This window comes from Leucoraja erinacea, chromosome 12 (genome assembly GCF_028641065.1).
Source record: "Leucoraja erinacea ecotype New England chromosome 12, Leri_hhj_1, whole genome shotgun sequence".
In the NCBI taxonomy this organism is placed as follows: Eukaryota; Metazoa; Chordata; class Chondrichthyes; order Rajiformes; family Rajidae; genus Leucoraja; species Leucoraja erinaceus.
This window is the reverse complement of record NC_073388.1, coordinates 37,093,340-37,113,155: the sequence shown is the minus strand read 5'-3', so window position 1 is coordinate 37,113,155 and position 19,816 is coordinate 37,093,340. Positions and strand designations below refer to the sequence as shown.

Sequence of the window (19,816 nt, the reverse complement as noted above, 5' to 3'; positions counted from 1 at the left end):
TAGCCAGGTTGTGAACTGCAGAACCCAGAGCTGTCAGGAGACACAGCTCCTCTTTTAGTGCCTCGTTCTGGGTATTTGTTTGTGTGTGTTGTCTGAGTCTATGTGCCTGTGATGCTACTCCAAGTGACCTGTATCTTGACATACCTGTGCATATGGCAATAAACTCAACTTGAATATCGCTTCAGTCATTTACTTGTTTTTTCTTTGATTTTGAGGGGTGAGGGGTTCTGATTAAAGCAGTAATTGTTTAGCACATCAACAATCCAAGCTCTGGGTATGGGGAGAATGAATTGGAAGGCAGCATGTGGGTGCACCATGCACTGTGCCACTTGGTGGTTCTGCAATTCACAGACCTAGAGAATACATGTGTTTTATTGGCCCCTGTTTGTATTTGGGTGTGGTGACAGTCAAGACTGATCGCTGCAGAGATTTAGTTTTTAGTTTACTTTATTGTCATGTGTACTGAGGTACGGTGAAAAGCTTTTGCAATTCTTTTAAGGCACAAGAAAGAAGAGTTACAGCAGAAGGAGGCAGAAGAGAATGTTCGCAGGGAAGAAGCAGCCTGTGTGCAGAGAGAAGAGAGAAAGCTTGCAGAAGAGGAGGATCAAAGAAAGACGGAAGAGGAGAGGCTTTTCCAGGAGCTTGAAGAGCAGGACCGCCTTGCTGACATAAAGCTCCAGGTCAGAGTTCACCATTGGTAGCAAAGAAAATATGCAATCTAATTTAAACTTTGAAACATTAAGAATATGGATAAACAAAGATTTTTATACTTTGTCCCTAAATATGTGATGAATTGGTTTTCTGGTGTATACATTTAGTTGCACAATGCTTGGTCATTAGTTCTATGAAACTGGGCTAAATCACCTTTCATACTACAAATGTTGCTTCATTCGGTCCACAGTCACTTTCCTCTTTGTAATCCAAAGTCATCCTGATCAACCAAACCCGTGTTCTTTTGAATACCATACTTACTTAGCCAATCAGCTTATTGAATCGACCTATATTAATTAAGATCTGTGCAATCTGTATATTTATTACTCTGCAAATTATAGCACTTTGTTCTGCTGGATCTTTCCAGCAGTAACTAAATATTATCAGTCACCTTCTGCTCAGTCCAGTTGTCTGCGGGATTGAAATTCTCTTTAGTCACTAGGTCAAGATAAATATGAAATAAAAGACCAGATGGGGAGGTCAATGTCTTAAACATTTGAGTTATTTGAAGAGGAGAGGATGATGATATGTGGGTAGAGCAATGGATGTTGGCCACATTGGAAAAACTTTCATGGGTCCTTGTTGAAACCCGAGCCAATTTTTGATCAACTCTACCACAGGCAGGAACGTGGTACTGATTGGGGATGATCAGTCATGATCACATTGAATGGCGGTGCTGGCTCTAAGGGCCCGAATGGCCTACTCCTGCACCTATTGTCTAGCTCCATGGATCCATAGCTGATACAGAAAATTAAGGCACATGGAATCCATGGAGATGTGGTAGAGTTGATTTAAAATTGGCCTGGCCATAGAAGATAGAATGTAGAGGTGAAGAAGTATTATTGTGACTGGAAATCTGTGACCAGTGGTGTTATGCAGCGATCAGTATCAGGGCTTCTGTGATTGTGTTTAAATGACTTGGACAAGATGTAGATGGGATGATTTGTATATTTACAGTCAACATAAAATTTAAAAGTTGTGGATAGTGAGGACGGTTGTCAAAGGATTCAGCAGGATATGGAGCAGTTATAAATATGGTCAGAGAAATGACAGATGGAGTTTAATCTGACTTTATGAACTTTGGGAGGTCAAATGTAAGGGGATGGTATACAATTTAATGGAATTACCCTTTACAGCATTGATGTGCAGAGAGATATTGGGGTTCACGTCCATAAATCCCTGAAAGTGACACAAGTAGCTGGAGTGGTAAAGAATGCAAATGAAATGGTTGCTTTCGTAGGTGGGTGCATTGAGTATGTGCCTTTATATGACTTTGGTATGGATGCATTTGGAGTATTGCTTGCAGTTCTGGTTGCCCAATTACTGGAATAATATGAAGGTTTTTAGTTGGGGTTTGAGTATAAGAGTCATAAGTCATGATGCAGATCTGCAAGACATGTTAGGCTGTATTTGCAGTATTGTGTGCAGGGCTTTATAGTGCGTGCAGAGGAGATCCACCAAGAAATTGCCTGAACAAGAGAATTTTAGCTAGAAGGAGAGGTTGGAATAACTTAATTCCTTTTCTCTTGAACGACAGAAGCGAAGGGGAGACCTGTCAGAGATGCATACAGACTGGGTAGTCGACCTTTTCCCCAGAGTGGAAGTATCAAATACCAGGTGAAGGGAAGAAAGTTTAAAGAAGATTATGTGGTAGTCTTTCTTTAGAGTGTGAACACACTTCCAGGGGAGGTGGCAGAAACTGTTATGATAGGATAGTTTGAGGCATTTGAACAGACACATGAGCGAGTAGGGAGCAGAGGGATATAAACCATGTGTTGACAGATATACACTTTAAATCGGCATCATGTTTGACACAGATATTGTGATCTGAAGGGCTTGGTCCTGTACTGTTCTGTTCTATGTCCAGCACCGATCCCAATGGAACACCGCTTGTTACAAACCTCCCGTCTGAAAAGCAGTCCTCTACTGCCACCATCTGTCTCCTACCTTCAAGCCAATGTTGCATCCAATTGGCTAGCTCAACCAGGATCTTCCAAACCAGCCTAACATGTAGTATCTTGACAAAGGCCTTCTTAAAATCAGTGCAGATAATGTGTACCACACCACCCTCATCACAACCAATCATCGTGATCACTTCTTCAAAAAAACGCAGTTAAATTTGAGACACGATTTCCCATGCTCAAGGCCATGCGGACTATCCCTGATCAATTCTTGCCTTTCCAACTGAAGATAAATCCTGTCTCTCAGAATTGTCGCCCACCTTTTCTCTCCTCCCCCCCCCCCCCCCTTACCAACTTGTGTTAAACTCACCCAGTCTGCAGTTCCCAGTCTTTTCCTTGCAGCCTTTCTTCTCAACATAGCAGTTGTTTTGCTGTGGAGAGGAGGATCTGCATTCTTCCAGGTATTCAGCACATTTTCATCAGGCAGATCACCAAGCTCATTAAGATGTGACTATCTTGGTGCTGCACCTCTGCACTATACCCATGCCCATTCACTTAATCTCTGTAAGTCCACTCGGAACTCAGTTTACCCACTTACGCAGTTTACAGAGGATACTTAAAATTGCTCCTCATTATCTCTCTGGAAGTAATTTGTTTGATAGATTGTATTTGCCACCTGATAACTAAGTCTCCTGTACAGTTTCTGCAATGGGATAGCTTCCCAAGGATTGGCAGAATATTACTGTTGTTTGCTCGTATCCCATAAATACCCTGAAGTTCAGCTCTCAGCAGAAATTCATGTTAACAAGTCTGGCATTTGGATCTATCCACATTTAATTCCATCGTTACCTCTTTAATGGATCATAAAAGATAAATTAAATCACACAAAGTCTGGTGGGAAGACCATTAGCCAAACTCTGTGCGGTTTCATTTTCTGAGTTGCATCTCTATTTCTCGCCTGTGTTTCAGCGAGAGGAGGCAGAGGCGAAAGCTGTGGAAGAAGCTGAGCGGCAGAGACTGGAGCGGGAGCGAATTATGCAGCAGAACCAGCAAGAACGTCTCGAGAGGAAGAAGGTGGGGTCCTGACTTTTAATTGTTGATGGGCCAGGGCCCATTGCAGGAGAACGCAAGAGATGAGGCGAGGAGTGACTGATTGGCTAACATTGAATTAGGATTCTGAAGAGCTCCAGTTTATGGATAAGGGCTAAAGCGTGGGGAATCATGAAGTACTTGGGAAATATAGGGAGTGCAGTCAGTGTGGTCTCAACAGATAGAGCCATGAATGTGTCTGAGGTGCAGATCTGGTCTCAGTTTATGTCGTAAAGAGACACACCCACACTGAGAAGATGTAAGCTTCCCTTACCCCACACCATCTGACAGTAGTCATGTAGAGCAAACATGAGATCAAACAGAGCTACATCTCTCTGGTCTTTAACCCAAAAGGCATGATTCCTCAACCTGGCCATTAAGGTGGGATACTATCAGACGCCTGAGACTTTCTGGAGAAGGCTGTTAAAGTGGGCGTGATTGAATTGTGAGGCAAGCTGGAAGCGCTGCTCTGTAATGTTAATAAAGACAGATGTAAATAAATCCTATTGTTAATGTTCAGAGATTTGAGATTGTCCTGCCCAGGTACCAGGATGGGATTTTGAGTGCTGGGCAGATTTCACCAGGTGCTGAGGTAGTGTCACAGATGTTTGCCAGATTTGGTCAGCCTTCCCCTTGAGTGTTCTGCAGTTGCTCCGAGACATCCTGGACCGTGGCAACATGGAGGGAACACACCATCCTGCCGTCTTGTTTGCTGCTATAAAATCTCCTGCCAATTGCCCTAACGTGTTTCCTATCTCTGTCGCTCCATCTGACTCCACCCTTCCCTGATTACGGCCTTTACTTTTCCTGGTGGTCACCAACTACCTGAACGTTTCATGTGACCACCTCATAAACGCCAGTCAATGATGCTGTTGCATGCCCGGTGATCAGCATGCTCGGAGTGCGTCCAACTCCAATTCCTTGATGCGGTAAAGACGTTGACTTGCTGGTGAATTCTGTTGATACCAGATTGTTTGTGTCAAACCTGCTGGGGAAGTCCGAAGCCCGAGGGCAGGGAAATCTGCAGGTGACCATCGCCGAGCCCATGACGGTGAGTGGAGAGTTGTGCTACAACTCTGCTCTTGACTGCACAGTTATGCAAGATGGCTCCAGAGTTCGCGGACACTTTAGCCTACATAAAGGAGTCTCTGGATGGGTGACTCAAATGAGACTCTTGTCAAACTAACCATGTTTTGGCTGCTTCAATGCTGCAGGCAGGCCTGGTGCACTCTTGGACCTACCAAGCGAATGTGAGGTGTGTGCCTCAACCTGGCTGCAGATGGCTGTCAGTTTTAACAAACCACACAGCTACAAGTTACTTGGTTTTAATCTGGGCCCCTCCAGCTGCATTATTGCCTTTTCTTGTGATCATGGTGTGACAGACCATGTGTCTGGGTGACAGTTCCCCTCCCCTGACCATGTGTCTGTACTGAGGCTTTAGCTCTAGGCTGGCTGGTACAAGAGGAAGGGGATTGGATTCTGAGCTGGAATTAGTCTGGCAGCAAGTTCACATTATTTACATATTTACACTGTGGCTTGAATATTTTTCAAATTCCCGATGCCCCAGGCAAGTAAATGTTTTCCTGTAATTAACAGAGAATTAAAGAAATTATGAAGAGAACCAGAAAGGAGGGTCAAGAACAATCAAAGGTAAATTAAATTAATTGGAATTGGTTTTGTTTCTACTCTCTAGTTTTGTTTCTCCTGCTCCCCCACTTGCTATCTCCAGGATAAAGGCTAGCACCAAGGGAAGGGAAGATGGTTTAACAGTAGCACACCTGATAGAGTCCTTGTCTCACAGCACCAGACAACCACGTTCGATCCTGACCTCGAGTGCTGTCTGCGTGGAGTTTGTGCATTCACCCTGTGCTTCTTCCAGGTGCTCTGGTTTCCTCCCACGTCCCAAACATGTGTGGGTTTGTGTAAGGAGTGAACGAGAAAGTGGGAGAATGCAGCACTGGTGTGAATTGGTGGTTGGCATGGACTCGGTGGGCCGAACGGCCTGTTTCAAACCTTTAAACTTGTTCCCTTTGATATTATCATTGACAACTTTCCCACCATTGAACAGGAAGCAAACTGGGGTAGCCATATCAATAGCTACATGAACAGGTCAGAGGCCTTGTGACACATCATCATATAGTTTCTATAAGTTCCAATGACTCAAAGCTCAACAGCATCCAGGCCACAGCAACCCGTGATTAACACCCATTGTACCACCCCATTGTACCACCCCTTGTACCACCCCCCCTTGTACCACCCCCTTGTACCACCCCCTGTACCACCCCCCCCTTGTACCCCCCCCCCCCCTTGTACCACCCCCCTTGTACCACCCCCCCTGTACCACCCCCCCCTTGTACCCCCTGTACCCCCCCTGTACCACCCCCTTGTACCACCCCCCCTTGTACCACCCCCCTGTACCACCCCCTTGTACCACCCCTTGTACCACCCCCTTGTACCACCCCCTGTACCACCCCCCTGTACCACCCCCTTGTACCACCCCCTTGTACCACCCCCTTGTACCACCCCCTTGTACCACCCCCCCTGTACCACCCCCTGTACCACCCCCTGTACCACCCCCTGTACCACCCCCTGTACCCCCCCCTGTACCCACCCCTTGTACCCACCCCCTGTACCCCCCCTGTACCCCCCCTGTACCACCCCCTGTACCACCCCCTTGTACCACCCCCCCTGTACCACCCCCTTGTACCACCCCCTGTACCCCCCTGTACCACCCCCTGTACCACCCCCTGTACCACCCCCTTGTACCACCCCCTTGTACCACCCCCCCCTTGTACCACCCCCTTGTACCACCACCCCTGTACCACCCCCTGTACCACCCCCCCACCCCCTGTACCACCCCCTGTACCACCCCCTGTACCACCCCCTGTACCACCCCCTGTACCACCCCCTGTACCACCCCCTGTACCCCCCCCACCCCTTGTACCCACCCCTTGTACCACCCCCTTGTACCACCCCCTTGTACCACCACCCCCCCCTGTACCACCCCCTGTACCACCCCCTGTACCACCCCCACCCCTTGTACCACCCCCTGTACCACCCCCTGTACCACCCCCTGTACCCCCCCCCCTGTACCCCCCCTGTACCCCCCTGTACCACCCCCTGTACCCACCCCTTGTACCCACCCCTTGTACCCACCCCCTGTACCACCCCCCCCCCTTGTACCACCCCCCCCCTTGTACCACCACCCCCTGTACCACCCCCCCCTGTACCACCCCCTTGTACCACCCCTTGTACCACCCCTTGTACCCACCCCTTGTACCACCCCCTTGTACCACCCCCTGTACCACCCCCTTGTACCCACCCCTTGTACCACCCCCTGTACCACCCCCTTGCACCACCCCCTGTACCACCCCCCCTTGTACACCACCCCCTTGTACCACCCCCTTGTACCACCCCCTTGTACCACCCCCTTGTACCACCCCCCTTGTACCACCCCCTTGTACCACCCCCTGTACCACCCCCTGCACCACCCCCTTGTACCACCCCCTTGTACCACCCCCTTGCACCACCCCCCTGCACCACCCCCCCTGCACCACCCCCTTGCACCACCCCCTTGTACCACCCCCTTGTACCACCCCCCTTGCACCACCCCCTTGTAACACCCCCCTTGTACCACCCCCTAGACAGTCATTGCACAACATCATGGTTACGTTTGTAACGGCTACAAAATACACAGCAGTTACACGTCTAACCTACTTCAACAGCACCTTCAAATCTGACTTCTTCCGCCAATGACAAGGGCATCAGGCACAGCCCCACCTGCAGGTTCCCTTCCTGCCCACATACCCCTGTCTGGGAATGTATCATTGTTTCTTCATCGTTCTGGAACTCCACACTCAACGGCAGTGTGGAAGGACCTGTTTTGGAAGAACTTCAGGAAAATGGCTCACCATCTTTAGGACAATTAGAAATGAGCACTCAATGCTGGCTGGCCTTACCCGCAACATGCAGATCTGAAGAATGTCTACACGAGAATGCAGTACCGTGTACACACTGAAGCACTGCAAACATGGTCAAACACTAGTCAAAGTCGCAGCTCAGCCATGGCTGTCATTAACAAACCTCCATTTACACAGTAATCCCATCAAGCCTACACACTGGGGGTAATTTATGCTGGCCAATTAACTTTGAAACTTGGGGGGAGGAACCAGGCCATCTGGGGGAAACCATACTGGCAGAGGGAGAATGTGCAAACTCCACATAGACAGCACCCTGCCGGAGATCAGTTTCTCTGCCAGCTGTGCCATTGTGCACAGCAGTGATCATGAGGAGAGATTTGATTCTAGTTCCAGACCGAATGCCGCACAAGATCCACGTGAAGGTGGTCACAAAGCCCAAGGAGTCACATGGCTGAAATCCGGGAGTAAGAATCATGTTTGCAGATTCTGTGTCTCCCAAACTACAGCCAAGGTCGGGGTGCCGTTGATAATTCTACTTATATGAATAATAAATTCTTGTTGGGTGAAAGTTGATTAGCGTGTTGCATGGCTCGGGTGAGATGTGAATGATCATCAGTAAACATCCTTTACACAGAAGGATGATATGACACTTGACGCAGCAGCGGAGGAAAGCAGTGAGGATGAACCCAGGAATGAGGATGCAGATGACGTGGGTGAGTGATTCAGCACAGATTCTAAATTGTACAAAGCTCCTCAGAAATAGGAGCATCCTGAGCCCACCCTCCCTCCCTCCCTCCCTCCCTTCTCTTCTGATCAGCTGGTAATGGATTCAACATATGTGTCTCAGCAAGTGGAAGTCAGTGCAGCTCGTACACCTGATGCCAATGCCAGCATGTGCCTGGTACCCTGTGGAGGTGGCGGCTACAGAACGAACGTCAGTACCCTGCACTCGGCTCTCTCTGGCTACAGCTGCCCCCTTGCTGTTGCAATCATCCTCACCAAGAACAAAGGGTAGCAGGTCTGTCAGTTCATCCCGGGTGAATACTCCCTCCCACGGCCGCTGCAAGTCACGGTCTGGGGAGGGTGGGGGCGGTGAGAGAGGGAGAGAAAAACAAGCTCTCTCTCGTCCCACTCATAGCCCCATGCCACAGCCGCCACCAGCAACCCCATGGCACTGCCCCCAACCGCAATCTTGCGTCAGACCACCCTCTGTGCAGTCCAGCCAGTCCTATGTAACTGCTCCCTGTCCCCCACATTACTCTTATCAGCCAGTGTCTGCTGCAGCCCCATGTACGTTGGTGCACATAGAGGTATCTGCCTAATTACTGTTTTCTGCCCTGGTACTAATGCTGCCACAAGGAAGAGCAGCTTCCCGGCTTTGTCTGTTTAAATCCAGATCAAGGAGTCTGCAACAGTCATAGCACTTGCTCAAGTTCTTCTTGCACCTATTGTATTTTCAGATAGTACTAATGGAATTGATGAACTACAAGACCTAGCACCAGATGAAGTGGAGTTGTCTGATGAAGCTATGGGAGATACAACAGGGTTAAATGCTGTCAACCAGACCAATAACATCACAGTGCATTTGAATGAGTCAGTGTTGGGTGTAAGGTAGGTTTCTGTACCTTGTAAAGGGTTTGTGCAGTATCCAGCTCGATCTGAAGGGGGGGGGGGGGGGGGGGGGGGGGGGGAGAGATGACTTTCTGCAGGGAGACCTCAGCACTAGATGTTATCTTACATGTGTATTTCCACCATTTTTTATTTTGCGTTTCCAGTATTTCTTATTTTGATTAGATTTTGTGTACTTCCACCCATGTATAAATGTGTCTGGCTGTTGGTTGCAAGGAAGGATTTGCTTATTGAAGCTTTCTTTACTGTTTGTTGTAATAAACCTCTTCATTTTGCAGCCTTGGATTTTCCTCTGGGATTCCATTCTGACTGTCCAGCACTTTGGTGCTGCCATGTTTAGCCCATCCATCGCTCTGCTTCTCTTGTCAACACTAAGATTTTAATCTTTATGTCCCAGCCCTTCGATCAATAACTGAATATGTACAGAGCCTTTAACATTAAAGCTACCACAAGTTGCCTCCACCCCGGCTTCATCAGACATTATTTGATTCAAAGATAAATGAGGTGGTAGATGATGAAAAGCAGTGCCACAGGACTGGTTTACAGACATTCAGTCATTGCAGGAGGAGGTTAACCTGGCCTATCCCCACTGGTTCTGCCAACATTCCATGCAATTCTGGTCCCTAACCCTCTCCTTACTGATCTGTAAACTCCTGCCTTCAGATCCTTATCCAGCTTCCTTCCCAACCAACAATTAGCTGAGCCATCTTTGGTTTGGACGGCTATGGCGATAGAAGAGACAGTTGGCTGTGAGCGCTCTGGTCCCCAGCTATGTGTACCGGCCCATTCCATGATCCAGAGTTAATGTTGCTGAAGATAGACACACAAAGCTCAACGAGACAGGCAGCATCTCTGAAGAGAAGGAATGGGTGACGTTGCGGGTCGCGACCCTTCTTCAGACTAGTTAGGTATAGGGGAAATGAGAGATATAGACGATGATGTAGAGATATAAAGAACAATGACTGAAAAGTATGCAAAAAAAGTAACGATGATAAAGGAAAAACGGGCCATTTGCAGGAAGTAGGGTGGGAAGATATGTAGTCGGGATAGTAGTGGGGTTTGTAATAGACGTCATATAGTCTATTTCCTGTGATCAAGGAAGGGGAAGGTGTTGGAGATGGTCCAAGTAAATTTGAGTGCAGGATGGAAATTGACGGTGAAGTCCATGAGTTCTGCATGGGTGCAGGAGGTAGCACCAATGCAGTCGTCAATGTAACAGATAGAGTTCGGGGATAGCGCCAATGTACGCCTGGAACAGGGATTGTTCAACATGCCCTACAAAGAGGCTGACATGGCTGGGGCCCATGCTACGCCTTGTAGTTGGAGGAAGTGGGAGGATTCGAAGATGTTACGGGTGAGGACCAGCTCCGCTAGGCGTTGTAGAGTTTTAGAGGGAAATTGGATGGTTCTGCGGTCTAGGAAGAAACAGAGAGCTTAAAGATCTTCCTGGTGGGGGATGGAGGAGTAGAGTGACTGAATGTCCATAGTAAAGATGAGGGAGTGGGGGCTCGGAAAGCGGAAATCATTAAAGAGATGAAGGGCATGTGAGGTATCTTGGACATGGGTCGGGAGAGATTGGACCAGGGGGGATAGGATGGAGTCGAGGTACGTGCAAATCATTTCAGTAGGACAGGAGCAGGCAGAAACAATGTGTCTGCCAGGGAAGTTGTATTTATGGATTTTGGCGAGATGGTAAAGCGGGGCTGGGAAATGATAAGGTTGGAGGCTGTGGACGGCAGACAGCCAGAAGTGATAAAATGTAAAGTTGCCCATCAACATCGGAATGTCATCTTGCTTTTTAAGTGTTGGGTCGCTGTGGTAGAAGTATGGAACTTTTCAACAAACGGCATTAACAATTTGATTGTTCATTTAAAGTCTGGTTTTCTAACTCCGTTGTGGGGAAGGTCAAGGATTGGTTGCAACTTCATCAGATAACGGAAGAAGCTCAAAGACCAAATAACCTTGCCTCCTGTTCCCATTCTTTGTCTCACACATGTTGAAGCGGGCTTTCTGAGCATAAAATGACTTGTTCCAAGGACATCTGTAACCGGCAACATCTTCGGAACGCAAAACACTTAATATTTGAAGTCTAGGCCCCTTTGTCAAAGCTTGGGAGAGAAACACGTTGAGTGGATCTTCTTGCTATGATAAGCCACAAACATGTTTTCTTCCTTAACTCATAAATACTTACCTGAGGCAGATTAATTGATTAAATGATTATCGGTTAGAGAAACAGGAAAAATTGGGAAGTGAGCAAATGCTAGATATCTGAAATCAAAGCAGAAAATGCTAGAAATAGTCAGTAGCTCAAGCGGGATCTGTTGTGCACGAAACTGAATCAATGTTTAAAGTGATTTTATATTAGAATTGGTTATAGGACTGTTTAACAGGAGGCGAACCACTTACATGGATGTCAATGGGAAATCCTAATAGTAGCTACAACTATGGATTATAAAGTTAGTTGTGTTTATTGAGTGAAAGACCTGTGTTATAACATTAAGAACAGGTGTTAATCATCCGTTTGGTTTCTCACATATTAATATTGTTTATTGTTCTTTTATTTAAGTGTGGTACCAAAGGACAACTGTGTTGTATCGGAGCTTTTACATGTAAATGATGTTGGTGACAGTATTGTACATCAGAATGGAAAGTCAAGTACATGGATCATTGATGAGTTTATTGAGCTTGGTGTTTGTTCAAAGACCAAGTTAGCTGTGGCTGCCTGCGATGCTGAGGGCTGCAACCAAAGCAATCCGGAGAGTCACAGTATTGGATGTGAAGAGAATGGAGGAATCACGTCTTTGACCACACCTATAATGGGAGCGACAGGTACAGTCTGATTCTAGTCTTTCCAATGTTGGGTCTGTGTCCTGTTACTAACTTTAGGTACGGGTTGATGGGGAATGGGGTGAAGTCATATCGTGCATTGTTTCTGAGCTAATAATATAGGGGAACATAAGCTCAAACCATGCAGTGCAGATTCAGCATTTTAAGTATTTTAAAGCGCTTGCTTGCTGTAGAAGTGGCCGCCTTTACAATTGGAGGGAGACTGCACGGCAGTAGGTCAGGCCAACCAACTGGGAAACACATTGACATAAGTGCGAACATGCTGGGAGCCCGTATCTGGTTCAACCTGTTTGGATTTAGACCCCAATTAGAATATTGTGCACAGTTCTATCATATGAAAAGTACCACATAGCAATGAAATAAAAGCAAACTAACATAAGAATTGAATGGACATAATTATTAGTAAACAAAAAACACAAAGAGCCTCAAGGCATAGTGATTGTGGCAATTTCTCCAACAGTTTGTGCTTTGCTAAAAGGGTCCTGTGGATGGTCAGTTGTTTAAATCTATGAAGCAGAGATCAACTGAGTCCATGGGAATGATCAGTTCTGAGGTCTGGCGAGAGTGGGCTTAATGTATAAAATCTGTTCCTTACGATCCGCACGGTGAGGGAATGTAGGTATATAGTTGGCAATTAATCTGAATGTAGGTTAGTCTGTACCTGGTTGGGTGCAAAAAACACGTAACTTGAATGAGCTGAAAAACTTGCCTCGTGCTGTGCATTGTGTAGAACCGCTGCCTCGGAACCAGAGACCTGGGCTCAATCCTGACCACTAGTGCTGTCGGTGTTTAGTTTGCATGTTCTCTCTGACCTGTGGGTTTCCTCAGGATCTCCACTTTCTCCTCTCACCCCAAAGGTGCCTAGGTTGGTAGATGGATTGGGCACTGTAAATTGCCCCCAGCATGTGGGTGAGGAGTAGAATCTGGGGGGGGGGGGAAACGGTGCAGACTCATTGGGCCAAAGCGGCTGTTTACATGCTGTATCTCTGACTAACTTTGTAATGTGAAATTTGTACTATTTTCCCAGGACTCTGAATGTCTTGATTGAAGTTGCACATACATATTCAGTATTTTACCAAGTGCTGAAGGCCTTGTTACACAAAGCTGCTTATAGAGGACTTCTCGTTTTGCGCAGAAGAATTACGAGTCCATTACCAAGGTGAAGTGTCGCACAGGATGCTGGTTTACACCGTTCCATATTTCTGGAGCTCGCTTCTTCACTGTGTTGTACTTTCTCTCACTTGATTTTTCTAACCTGTTTTTTGGGTTATTCTGTAAATTTAATTCCCTCACTTGTCAAACGAGTTACTTGGATCCACCTTTATTTTCATATTGGTTAAGGTTACCTCTGGTATGTCACTTTAGGCACATGGTCAGGTTACATGAATGTTGCTATATTCTGGTCTCTAACTGCAGGGTGAATAGTGCCTACATTCTGTAGTTGCAACTAATCCCCTTCATTAAATTTCTTTTTTTAAATAAAATGACAAAGCAATCAACTGTGGTTCACACAGACTGATGAAGCTAAAAGAAACTGTTGTGATTCACATATGAATCTGTTTGACTTGAATTGCACAGTTAATTTTGCAATTGTCAATGTGTGATTGCCAATACAAAACCAGTAAGTACTGTACCGGAAACATTAGTCTCGGTAGTTATGATGGAATGCAGGAGTGAGTGCCACACTCGCTCTCCTCATTCTCATTCACCCTCCTGGACTGAGATCTTTCAATGGATTTGTCTCCATAAGGACAGTGTAGGAAGGAATGGGAAGAGCCAGCAATGAATCGTGAATGGTTTTGAAGGGATATGGTACAGTTATAATGGAGTTCACTGATATGAAAGCATTGGTTGATGTTACATTGCATTTACAGTATGTTTAATGTTGTACTGAAATAGGAATTGTGAATTAACCCATTATTTAACAGGATCCCTGTTTCCATTTTGTCCTTCTAGAATATTGTATTTCAATAAACCTGCACTAATGTACATTAAATTTCAGTCAGTAAACTTAGTTTTTTTTTGTTGGTAGGATCTTAGGATTTACATATTTAGCTCATTTGAAGGCAAATTTTCTTTCGCTTAATGTATTTAAGTTTCTCTGTGTACATCATAGTGTTATTTTGTTGTACATTCAAAACAGTATTGGGCCAGAGGGCCGTTTCTTGATCTTTTTGTCATATTCTTCCTAGCATCTTATTATTAATGTGGTATTACTAAAACATCCCAAGGTGATCTGTGAAGAGTTGTTATCTTTAGACAGCCGCTTCACCGCAGCCTTTAACCTAGCAGGTGACATCATGCACTCCTGATTGATCTGGGGAAACTGTTGCATGCATCCTCAGCTTCCAGACTGAATTAGCCGCTGCCATCCATAGGAAGCTGTATCTTTTTACAGCACTCACTCCATCTGTTAAGTTTTATGTAATATTTTCTCCTTATGTTATGCAACTGTTCCTTATTAATTTGATAGGGGCTCCCGGCTACAATGAACATCTTTCTCAGCCATGTCCACTCTTAAAGGGAAGCCATTACTTGGCTGCTTTTACTGTCTTTAACTGTTGTTGCCAGCGCAGTTTACAGAAATGGGAATCTTCTGGTCTGTAACATCTGCTAAAGGCAGTCCAGCTCACCTCGCAATGACAGTTGGTTAGCCTAGAACAGTGCCTTAGATCGATCGTCTTGTGTATTTTGTAAGATAATTAACTTGAAATCTTTGCAAGAAATGACAATCTTTAGCTGAACTGCCCCTTGCTCTGTGCAGATGTTGCTTTTGCTCAGTGCTCTGTTCACAACTGTATGTAAATAGCAATATGTCTCATTTAAATAAATTTTACAGGTTTAAAATAACACAGGCTTATCTTGATTTTAACCAGTTTTCAGCATGCTGCAACTAACTACTCGCAGTTGTTCAGTGAACTCGGTAAGGGTTTCCTCTGATGCAGTGGAAGAAACAGAGGGGGACATGGTCACACATCACAAGCACTTTAGCTCACCATGTCCACACCAACCATCGCAGCCCTCTTTGAAGCTGGCAGGTTGCCACATGGAGGGGCAGAGGGTAGGGAGCTTTTCCCCAGGCAAAGGTTCCTAAAACTAGAGTGTAGGGTGGGAGCAAGAAGGGATCTGTGGAAGAGCTCTTCCTGTGACACTTTGGCAGCTACCAGTCCCTGCCCTGAGGTGGTGGTGGAAGCAGAAAGTGTTTCTGATGATTTCAATGGATCAAAGGCGTGGATAACTATAGATCATATGTTGACAAATTCGGTTGGTATAGATGGGTCCTTGATGGCCAGCATGGACATGGTGGGCAGAAGGGCCTGTTTCTGTGTGACTTGTAATGCGGGTGGGCAAGTGTAGGTTTTGGTTTTAATACATTGAGCAATGGTTTAATACCTTTGGACCATTTTCAACAACATTGTACAGTTGGTTATTTTAGATCTTGTGTGATAAATCATCGCAAGAACCAAAATGCATCTTCCTGGATGCTGGCGAATCCTAGAGGGTTAAGCCTGTCTGTTTTACTAGAGTCTGATGTCAGATCGCAGTGTGCCCTCAATCCTCCACTCGTACCTTTGAAAGGAATATTCATCAATCTTCCAGCAAATGTGTACTGGATTACAGTGAAGAAGCTTCATGCTCTGTTGAGCCAGTTGTCCAAGCTACTGGTCTGTGCCAGCTCGAGGCATGGCAGCTCCCAATGCACCAGCCATCCTCCACCACGTCAGGCCAATCGCTGGGAGCGGCAGGTAAAATCTGAGCCATTCAGAGGCGGAGGGTCCAGTTTGGGGGAAATACAGATGAACTTTTATTAAAAGCTAATATTTTTATGCTCCAGATAATTCCGTTCATTGGACTCTGACTCTGCAGACCATCAGGTCATGATCCCTATATATAATTAACATCAGATTTGTGCATTTCCCGATAAGTGTTATGTCAATTTAGGTGTAATCTCAAACGTTAGTTTAGAAACCCCACATGCTAGCACACAATTAAATATAAGCAAAAACTGTTGTGAAATTAAAATAGGCTGAATATTGGTATGTTTAAATGTTCAATCCCTTATAGCGGAGCTCCGACTCTGCACCCTGCCACTAGCGAGTAACTCTCTAACACTGGCTCACACCTCTCCAGCACTGGCCGCAGCACTCGAACACTGGCAGCAAGAGTCAGAAAAGTTCAGGGCCGGCCGGCATGGTTACGAGTTAGTTTACAAAATGTTATTACTAACTTTATTTTAGTTAGAGGCTGATATATGGAAAATAAATCTACAGCTTAGAAGCACTGAATTGGTCTGTGTGCAGCAAGTAGCATTCACTTCCATGAATCTTGCTATAAACTGTTCAGGGCAATGTACCCTGGTTAAATTGTTGCAATCAATTCAGCTTCATGAGATGAATCAGAAAAGTTTGTTTAAAACACATTGTTACTAACTGCAAGTTAGTTAGAGGCCAATATGACTTTACAGCTTTGGAAACACTAAATTTGTCTTTTGGCATCAAGTAGAAATCACTACCATGAATTTAGTTTAGTTTAGAGAAACAGCGCAGAAACAGGCCCTTCGGACCATCAGGCCTGCGCTGACCAGCGATCCCCCACTCATTAACACTATCCTGCCAATGTTTACATTTACTAAGCCAATTTACCTACATATCTGTATGTCTTTGGATTGTGGGAGGAAACCAAAGATCTTGGAGAAACCCACTGGGAGAATGTACGAACTTCATACAGACAGCACCCTTAGTCGGGATCGAACCCGGGTGTCCGGCGCTGTAAGGCAGCAACACTACCGCTGCGCCACCATGCTGTTTTTACAATATCTTGCAATATCTTTACAGAGCAAGGTGCTACAATCAAATAAATGACTCCAATCGGTTCAGCTTCATGAGATACACCAGAACAATTACTTTATGACACGTTATTACTAACTACATTTTGGTTTGAGGCCAATATACAGTGTCCTCCATAATGTTTGGGGCCAAGACCCATCATTTATTTAGTTCTGTATTTACTCCACAATTTGAGATTTGTAATTGAAAAATTCACAGTTAAAGTGCACATTGTCAGATTTTATTAAAGGCCATTTTTATACAATTTGGTTTCCTCTGGTGCAGTGGAGGAAACAGATTTTCATTTCAGTTCACCACCATGTTTGAAACACATGGTTTTGCAGGTGTTTGTAATTGCTCAGGTATGTTTAATTGCCTCCTTAATGCAGGTATAAGAGAGCTCTCAGTATCTAGTCTTCAGTCCATCACCTTTGGAAACTTTTATTGCTGTTTATCAACATGAGGACCAAAGTTGTGCCAATGAAAGTCAAAGAATCCATTATGAAACTGAGAAACAAGAATAAAACTGTTAGAGAGACATCAGCCAAACCTTAGGCTTACCAAACTCAATTGTTTGGAACATTAAGAAGAAATAGAGCACTGGTGAGCTCACTTATTGCAAAGGGACTGACAGGCTAAGGAAGAGCTCCACAGCTGATGACAGAAGAATTCTCTTTATAAGAAAGAAAAATCCCCAAACACCTGTCCGAGAGATCAGAAACACTCTTCAGGAGTGAGGTGTGGATTTGTCAATGGCTACTGTCTGCAGAAGACTTCATGAACAGAAATACAGCGGCTACAATGCAAGATGCAAACCAATGGTTAGCCTCAAAAATCGGATGGCCATGTTACAGTTTGTCAAGAAGTACTTAAAAGAGTAACCACAGTTCTGGAAAAAGGTCTTGTGGTCAGATGAGATGAAGATTGACTTGTATCAGAGTGATGGCAAGAGCAAAGTATGGAAGAGAGAAGGAACTTCCCAAGATCCAAAGCATACCACCTCATCTGTGAAACACAGTGGTGGGGGAGTTTGTGTGGCCTCACTCTGTCAATGCAGGAGGCCCAGGAAAAACATCAGTATCGAATTGGGGAAGGGGAGTTAAAATGCTTAGCAACAGGGAGATCCAGTAGGTCTTGATGGACCGAGCACAAGTGTTTTGCGAAAAGGTTGCCTCGTCTACACTGATGTAGCATCCCAGGTACAGGGTTTCATTCTACTGTTAGCCATCCACCAAGTCCCCAATTGGAAGTTGACTCATAATGAAAACCACTGACTGCCACTTACAATCACTGACTATAGTCAGTCAGTTGGATCAGTCGTGTCTTGATGCTTGAGGACCATATACTGTATAAACAGCTATGTATAAACACTGCTGTAATTTCTACATGGTGAAACCAAAATGTATTAAAATGGCCTTTATTAAAATCTGACAATATGCACTTTAACTACAAGTGATTTTTTCTATTACAAATCTCAAATTGTGAAGTGCAGAGGCAAGTGAATACATGATGGGTCTTTGTCCCAAACATTATGGAGGGCGCTATATGGAAAATCACTCTGCAGCTTTGGAAGCACTGAATTGGTCAGTTTGCAGCAATCAATATTGACTTCCATGTATCTTGCAATAACTTTTCAGGGCAAGGTTGTCCAATCAAATAAATGACTATCTTCATGAGATACATCAAAAAAGTTAGTTTATAATACGTTATTACTAACTACATTTTAGTTAGAGGCTGAGGTACTGAAAATCACTCTACAGCTTTGGGAACGCTGACGGTCTGTTTGTAGCAAGTAGCATTCACTTGCATGAATCTGGCAATAACCTTTCAGGGCAAGGTGCTACAGTCAAATAAATGACTCCAAATGCTTCAGCTTCATGGGATACATCAGAAAGGGTAGTTTACAGCACATTATTAACTACATTTTAGTTAGAGGCCGATAAATGGAAAATAAATCTTCAGATTGAAAACACTGAAATGGTCTGTTTGCACCAAGCAGTGTTCACTTCCATGAATCTTGCAATAACTTCAGGGTAAGGTGCTACAATCAAATAGATTGTTCCAATTGATTCAGGTTCATTAGATACATCAGAAAGGTTAGTTTACAGTAACAGGGCTGTCAACTCTCACGTATTTCACAAAATTCTCACGCTGATCACAGAATTTCTCAAGCTCAATTTAAAATAAATGGATAAATAAAGTCACTCTTCTCCACATTCATCAAATGAGAATAGTTTTCTGTCGGCGGGTTCGCCGTAAAGAACAAGCAATTTGATTGGCTTAAGCCCATTCCACACTATTTAAAATGGCAATGTGGACAAAAATGCTGGAGAAACTCAGCGGGTGAAGCAGCATCTATGGAGCGAAGGAACAGGTGACGTTTCAGGTCTCTTCTTCAGACTCAAGCATTTCTCCAGCAGTTTTGTCTACCTTTGATTTTTCCAGCATCTACAGTTCTTTCTTAAACATTTAACATGGTAATGTAACTGCAGTACAAATGATTCCATTTGACATTCATGGAACCAAAATCTACAGATGTTGGAAATTCAAAATAAAGCAAAAATTGTTTTAGAGGTGAGTAAAAACCACGAGGGGAATATATATGGTGAATGCATAGTCTTTTTTCCTGGGAAATGTGATTCAAGAACTAGAGGGCATTGGTTTAAAGCAGGGGTCAAACTACCGGCCCGCGAAGGGGTTCAATCCGGCCCGTGGGATGATTTGGGGGAAAAAAAGTAGTTTAGTTTAGAGTCTGAACTAAACTACATATTCCCCTGCAGATGGCGTGATAGGTGAGACCAGCACCGACCCCTGAGGCACTGCTCACACCTCCCACCTCCGGGGTCGGCCGCTCTGTCCACACCCCATGCAGTTTTAACCCTGGATACTTTCA

General features: G+C 45.0%; 1 protein-coding gene across 7 annotated transcripts in view; it reads left to right on the top strand.

Moving 5' to 3' along the window:
- map7d3 (MAP7 domain containing 3) overlaps nucleotides 1–14,947 on the top strand; it is a 51,209-nt gene extending 36,262 nt beyond the window's left edge. For all 7 annotated transcript variants that reach the window (XM_055643953.1, XM_055643951.1, XM_055643949.1 and 4 more), the window contains 7 exons: nucleotides 500–680; nucleotides 3,582–3,686; nucleotides 5,298–5,351; nucleotides 8,256–8,334; nucleotides 9,082–9,232; nucleotides 11,817–12,079; nucleotides 13,125–14,947. In XM_055643953.1, coding sequence (XP_055499928.1) covers nucleotides 500–680; nucleotides 3,582–3,686; nucleotides 5,298–5,351; nucleotides 8,256–8,334; nucleotides 9,082–9,232; nucleotides 11,817–12,079; nucleotides 13,125–13,132 — 841 coding nt within the window. In that variant the 3' untranslated portion in view covers nucleotides 13,133–14,947. The remainder of the gene's footprint in view (nucleotides 1–499; nucleotides 681–3,581; nucleotides 3,687–5,297; nucleotides 5,352–8,255; nucleotides 8,335–9,081; nucleotides 9,233–11,816; nucleotides 12,080–13,124) is intronic.
- Nucleotides 14,948–19,816: the final 4,869 nt, after the last annotated feature.